The sequence below is a fragment of the Pteropus alecto genome, unplaced genomic scaffold, assembly GCF_000325575.1.
Source record: "Pteropus alecto unplaced genomic scaffold, ASM32557v1 scaffold700, whole genome shotgun sequence".
Taxonomy (NCBI): domain Eukaryota; kingdom Metazoa; phylum Chordata; class Mammalia; order Chiroptera; family Pteropodidae; genus Pteropus; species Pteropus alecto.
In genome coordinates, this window is record NW_006429611.1 from 728,398 (window position 1) to 734,304 (window position 5,907).

General features: G+C 61.5%; 1 protein-coding gene across 1 annotated transcript in view; it reads right to left on the minus strand.

The window, feature by feature from the left end:
* Positions 1–5,907, minus strand: part of CFAP74 (cilia and flagella associated protein 74) — a 42,591-nt gene that overhangs the window by 36,160 nt on the left and 524 nt on the right. Inside the window, exons 2-6 of the mRNA XM_015589431.1 lie at positions 5,119–5,206; positions 4,837–4,983; positions 3,895–3,993; positions 2,775–2,879; positions 48–221 (exon numbers count right to left, since the gene is read on the minus strand). Coding sequence (XP_015444917.1) covers positions 48–221; positions 2,775–2,879; positions 3,895–3,993; positions 4,837–4,983; positions 5,119–5,206 — 613 coding nt within the window. The remainder of the gene's footprint in view (positions 1–47; positions 222–2,774; positions 2,880–3,894; positions 3,994–4,836; positions 4,984–5,118; positions 5,207–5,907) is intronic.

Genomic DNA, 5,907 nt, shown 5'->3' on the forward strand with positions numbered 1-5,907 from the left:
GCGGGAGGAAGTGGCTAGGCCCGGGCCTGCGCGTGGGGCCCGCCCACCTGACCCGCAGCAGCCGGTTCCTCTCCGCCTTCCCGTAGGCCTCCTTCTCCCGGCGGAGCTGCTCGTCCGCCCGCACCTGTAGCCACCTCCTGGCGGCCTCGGCCTGCTCTTGGACGGTCCTCCTGACGTCCTCCAGCTGCCCCTCCTGGATGGCGATGTGCCACATGATGCTCCTTGCAAATGAGAGACACTTTTACTTATGTCAGTAAAGGAGTTCGCAGCTAGCCGCATCCTCTGCAGAGCATCCGCTCCAGGGGTGGGAGAGGGCCTGGGCACCGAGTTGTGACAAACACTCTGGGAGGACATTGCGCACCTCTGATAGGTCAGCGAATCCTCTAAGGCCTCTGGGTCTGCAGTCGCTGGAGAGCGTGTCCCTGACTGACCCCAGCACCGCCCGTTCCTGCCACCATCGCACCAAGTCCAGCCCGGCTGGAACCTGGGCCTCCACTCCCTGAGTGTCCACAGGCCCTCCCCTGCCCCTGCCCCTTGCCTGGCCAGAGGGCTGTTGGGACACTCCGACGTATGCCGGGGACACTAGCGGGGGACGCTACATGTGGAGGGGTCCCTGCTGCATCGCGACGGTGAGGACCTGTGAGACAGAGGCAGGTGGCAGAGCTTGGTGTGGAGGGGAGGCGGGCTGGGACCACATGGGCAGAGGTCAGGGTGTCGGCATGGATGGGCAGCAGGGGGTGAACTCATGGTTCCGATGCAGGCAGACAGACTGTGTGCACGTGTTCTCGGGGCCCAGGAACGGCACTGGGCCCATGCAGCACCCAGCTCTAGGCTCTTACCACCAGCTACCTGCCTGACACCAGGGCTCCCTGGACGAGATGGCCAGGAGCATCTCGTGTGCCAGAACTTGCCCCAAAAAAGACAGGGACACGTCCAAAGCATGCGGGAACTGGCCTGAAAAAGTCCCCGTGGCCTGGAGCATCACAGTGAATGATGACGGAACAGATTATAACCCGACCGAAACAGAAGCCTGGGATCTGCGCCCGTAAACAGAAGCCTGGGGTCTGCGAACTGAAACAGAAGCCTGGGGTCTGCGCCCATAAACAGAAGCCTGGGGTCTGCGCCCATAAACGAGTGAATGAACACAGAGAGGAGGGCACGGTCCCTCGCGGCGGCGCTGGAAACCGCCCTGTGGCCCATGGTCACAGTCGACTCCATGGCGCTGGAAACCACCCTGTGGCCCGTGGTCACAGTCGACTCCACGAGAAACAGGAACGATGCAAAGCAGTTTGGGACGGGGCGGGGTCGGGCAGGGACGGGGCAAGGACCGGCAAGGACGGCTCCCCCCAGTCAGTCTGCAGAGGAGGCGCGAGTCTGCGGAGGGGCCTGGCGGGCTCCGCCTCCCTCGAAGCCCCCACCGGGAACGGGCCCTATCACCACCAGGTACCGCCAGGTGAAGGTGCCCAGGAAGGGCATAGCACCGCCAGGGCCTTCGGGGGGCAGGGGGGGTCCCCGCCAGCCCTCATGAGGAAACGTCACACAGAGACAGCGTGAGGGACTCTCACTGGCCCGTAATCTTCAAAAACCTCAGAGTGGGAGCGTCACGGGGTCGCGGAGGGGTCCCCCTGATTGGAGACGAGACGACCCATGCGGCACCGTCTCTGTGATGACAGGGGCCAAGGGGACCTGGGGTTCTTTGTGCTATTTTTGCATCTTCTGTAAGTTTGTCTCAAAATTTAAAAAAAAATTTGTTTTAAGTAAATGGACAGTCCCAGCATCCTGACAAGGGCGGGACCCCAGGGGTTTTCAAAGCTCGGGAAAGGCTGCTGCCCAGCTCCAGTGCTGGGCGGTGGGCCCTGGCCTGGCGGCCAGCTGTGAAAACCGGGACCATGCAGGGGCCCCCATTCTTCCTCACTCCCGGACCCACCATCTTCACTGTCCTGAGGCTCCACACTAGTCTCTGGAGGGCACAGTATGACTTAGCCCACAGGACCCAGGTGGTCAGGGACCAGTCAGAGACAAGGCGGATTCTGGGCCTGATGGGCGGACTCGTGGGAGGGCATGGGAGGGTCACCGGTGGGGTCACCACTAGCTGCCGGCCGTCTGCGTCTGCCTTTCTGCACGGCGGGGCGGAGAGCTCAGAGCATGTTCCAAACGGCTAGCGCCCGGGGTAAGACAAGATTCAGGCCGAAGCACCATGTGACCTGGCCCCCGGCCCCCGGATGCAAGCTGGTCCTTGGCTCCTGCTTCCCGTGAGGGCACTGGCTCCTGCATTTGGGGTGTCAGTCCTGGGACCGGCCCAGTCGGTTCTCTAGTTCTGTGTACCCTTCACTAAATCCCTTTCCCCTTAAACTAGCTAGAGGCCATCCCGACGTTTACAACCAAACCCTGACGCTGAGGTGGTCAGAACACTGCCACCGCTCTCCCCGCGGGACCCGCTTCCGGGAGCGTCGGGGGCCCTTCAGAGCGGCGCCGGGTCACGGAAGCTCGAAGAGCAGAAAACGGCAAGAGGAGAAAGAGGCTGATTTCAAAGCCCCCAAGAACGCAAAGCAGCACGGAGGAGGCGAACAGCACGTCGGAACGTGACGCCTTCTCCTCTCAAGGACTTGGCTTGACGAGTTCCCTTTAAACTTTCAGGCGGCTTGAAAGTCAAGTGAAAATGTGTCAACATTTCACTCATCTTCAAACCAGGACCTGACCCGCAGGCCGCTTGGGGCGAGCCCGCCGGCCGGCCGAGGCCGACGACCCGGGGTCCCTGCTTGCCCGGAACTTACTGGTTGTCCTTCAGCGTGGCCGCGATTTTCGCCTGCAGGTCTCTCTCGTTCTCCAGCTCGGTACACAGGCGTCTGGACACGGCCTGGAGGCGGCCCACGGCTGCCCTGGAGCGTCACAGCCACAGCGGAAAAGGAGCAGGGACACGGATGTGCATCACGGCCTCAGCTGCCCGGGAGCAAGCCGCCCGCCGCCCTCGAGGCCACGCGCCGTGTCCTTCCGGCTTAGCTGGTGATGCCTTGACCAGGCCCTTCCCTTTTCCAGAGAGAAATCTGTCTACCTTGGCCACGGGGAAGGCAGGCAGGGTGGTGTCAGAGAAAGTGCCCACGCTGATGAGCGAGGCCGCGGTGGGCTTGGCTTGCCCCCGTGACCCCCAGCCACACCAGCTCTTTGCGGACCTCTCTCTCCTGGCGGGTCCCCGGCGGCCAGCCCCAGAGCGGCAGGCCCGTCCCGGCTTCAGGCCAGGAAGGAGCAGCACACTCTCTGAATGACTAGAAGCAGCGCGTGGCCAGAAGGCCACGGGGCGGCCCCTTGGTTCCAGGTTCTCCCACCGTGTCTCCCTCCTCATCCGAGACGCCACGTTCTGAGATACGATGATCTGTGAGCGTGGCGAGGCGGGTGGCTGCGGGAGGGGACTGGGGGCAGCAGGACAGAGAGGTGCACTGCCCCAAGACCCCCTCCAAGGGCAGGGGTCTACAGTGACACTGCCCGGAGGCCGTGGAGCTGCAGGCATGTGTCCTCACTGGAGGAGCCAGCCCTGGCCGTCTCCCCCAACCCCACGTCCCGTCCCACTGTCCGCAGGACACCGGCCCCGCCCCCCGGGAGGCTCCCGGGGGCCTCACACGGTCTCCACAATCGGAATGCTCTTTCCGAAGCACTGCACAGCAGCTCGTTTTTGTCACTTGGGTCCCAGCCTGGAGGTCGCCTCCTCAGGGAGCCATGCCCTGGCCACCTGCTTCAGAGTGACCGCCCGTCCTGGCCCCACGGCCACTGGCTTCCTGTCCCTGGGATCACCTGACTCTCCTTGTCCGTTCTGGGTTGTGTTTGTGTCCCACACTAGAGGGAGCTTTGTCTGCTCCCCGTGGCCGCCCGCCCCGCCTGCCACCGAAGCAGATGACCTACGTGTTGTTGGCCTCTCTCTCCGCAGCCATCTCGGCCGCCACGCTCTCCTGCTGCTTGGTGATGAGGTCCATCCGCTGGCGGCAAGCGTGCAGCTCCGCGCTGAGAGGTGAAGCCAGGGTCTGGGTCAGTGGCTCCTGGAACCCGGCCCTCTGCCTCCCTCTCCCCAGGGCGCCTCTGCCTGTTCCTCAGCCTCGGGGGCCAGTCCATCTGTTTTCCGAAAACCCTGCTGGGGAGCCACCTGTGTGACCTGTGCCAAGCGGGAATGACTGTGAACCAGCTCGGGAGGGTACAGGGCACCCGGCGTGGCCTGGTCGGGGGGGACGGAGGGCACAGGCCATGCCTCAGCAGTGTCCGGACCACAGACCCGGAGGACAGCCAAACCAGTGTGGGGGCCCGTGCTGAATCCTGGCTCAAAACAGCAGTCGGCACTGTGCCTGTCACCTCAATTCAAACGACAGAACGAAACTCAAAGCAGCGGCTGTAAGAGACACGTGCAGGACACGGGGGACTCGCTACGTGACGACATGGGGGGGTATCCTGGCTTCTCAGGTGCAGTGATGGTGCGTCTGTTCGCACACACTGAGGAAGTCAGGGGCATCGTGTCCTGATGTCTGCTCTTTCTGTCTAAGAGCTTTGCAAAAATATCACAGATATGACACGCACGCACACACACAGACGGAAGCGATGGCTAAGGGTACATGGTGAGTCTGGGTGGCAGGTCACCGGTGACCGCTGTGCTGTTCCCAACCTTTCTGCACGTTTGAAATGTTTCCTCATCGACGTTTAGGGAACACACAATCGGTGTCATTGCCCACCTAGCTGTTGTGGAGACTGGGCCACCAGGAGGTCCAGCCCAGCAGGACCCTAGAGGGCCAGCCCCAGGCCCTGGCCTGCAGGGGGCAGACTCGGGCCGCCCGCCCCGCCCACCCCGTGCCCGCTCACGTCGTTTTCTGAATGAGGAGGCCTTTCTCTTCTCCCAGCTTATCCAGGGAGCTCAAGTCCTTCCGCAGGCGCAGAACCTGAGCCCTGTCCTGGGTACCGGTTTTCTTCACCCTCCGAAGAGCAGCGGCATCCTGCTTTTTCTTCAAACTTAAAACAGAGAAGACTCCAGCTGCCCCCGTGCGGCCAGCGCGTCCTGCGTGGCTTATCTCCCGGCGAGCTCCCCCTGCGCGCCGAGGCCCTGAGGCCGGGCCGGCGAGCCCCCTGCCCGCGCAGCTTAATTACCAGCCGCAGCCTTTCGAGTCAGCATTGCTCTCAGCTTCCGCAGGAAGGGGTTCAACCCCAAACTCTGGATCCTCCAGTTCATCTATGTCTAGAAATCGGGGAGAGAATTAAAAAGACAAAAAAACCAACCAAACAAACAAAACACATCAAGACACTGAGGACCGCAGATCTAGGCTAGATCCTGATAAGTTCACAGCGGATCAACAACAGGCTCTCAGAGCAACGGTCCTCAAAGCGTGATCCAAGGCACCCTGAGGGTTCCCCACAGCTCTTCCAGAGGGTCTCGCGTCAAACTGTTTTCATGATAATAGCAAAAGGTTATTTGTCTCTTGTTTTGCGAGTGGACAGTGAGTTTTCCTGAGGCCACACGACGTGAGACACCACAGTGGGCTAATGGAGCTGCAGATACGGGAACCCGACCGACCTCTGCTGCCCCAGAGTCTTCCGTCACGTTACTGCTATTTTGAGCGAATAAGCAAACATAACTTCTTCCGCTTTAACTTTTTAGTACGATAAATATTGAGAGCTATAATCAACACAAACCAGACCTCCTTGGGTCTTCAGGCATTTTAAGCACGTGACGGGTCCTCTGGCAAAAACGGTTGGAGAATTACTGTGTCGCAGAATCGCGGCAGACTGCCAGCGGGACGTGGCCAATCGAACTCCTGGGTTTATCTCCGCTCCTTCGTCAAGGCTCCGGAAAATGACGGAAAGGGGGTTCGATCCACGACCACAAGGAGGACACGGGGGAGCAGTGAGCGGTGTGAGAACGCTACGCACCCGCGAGGC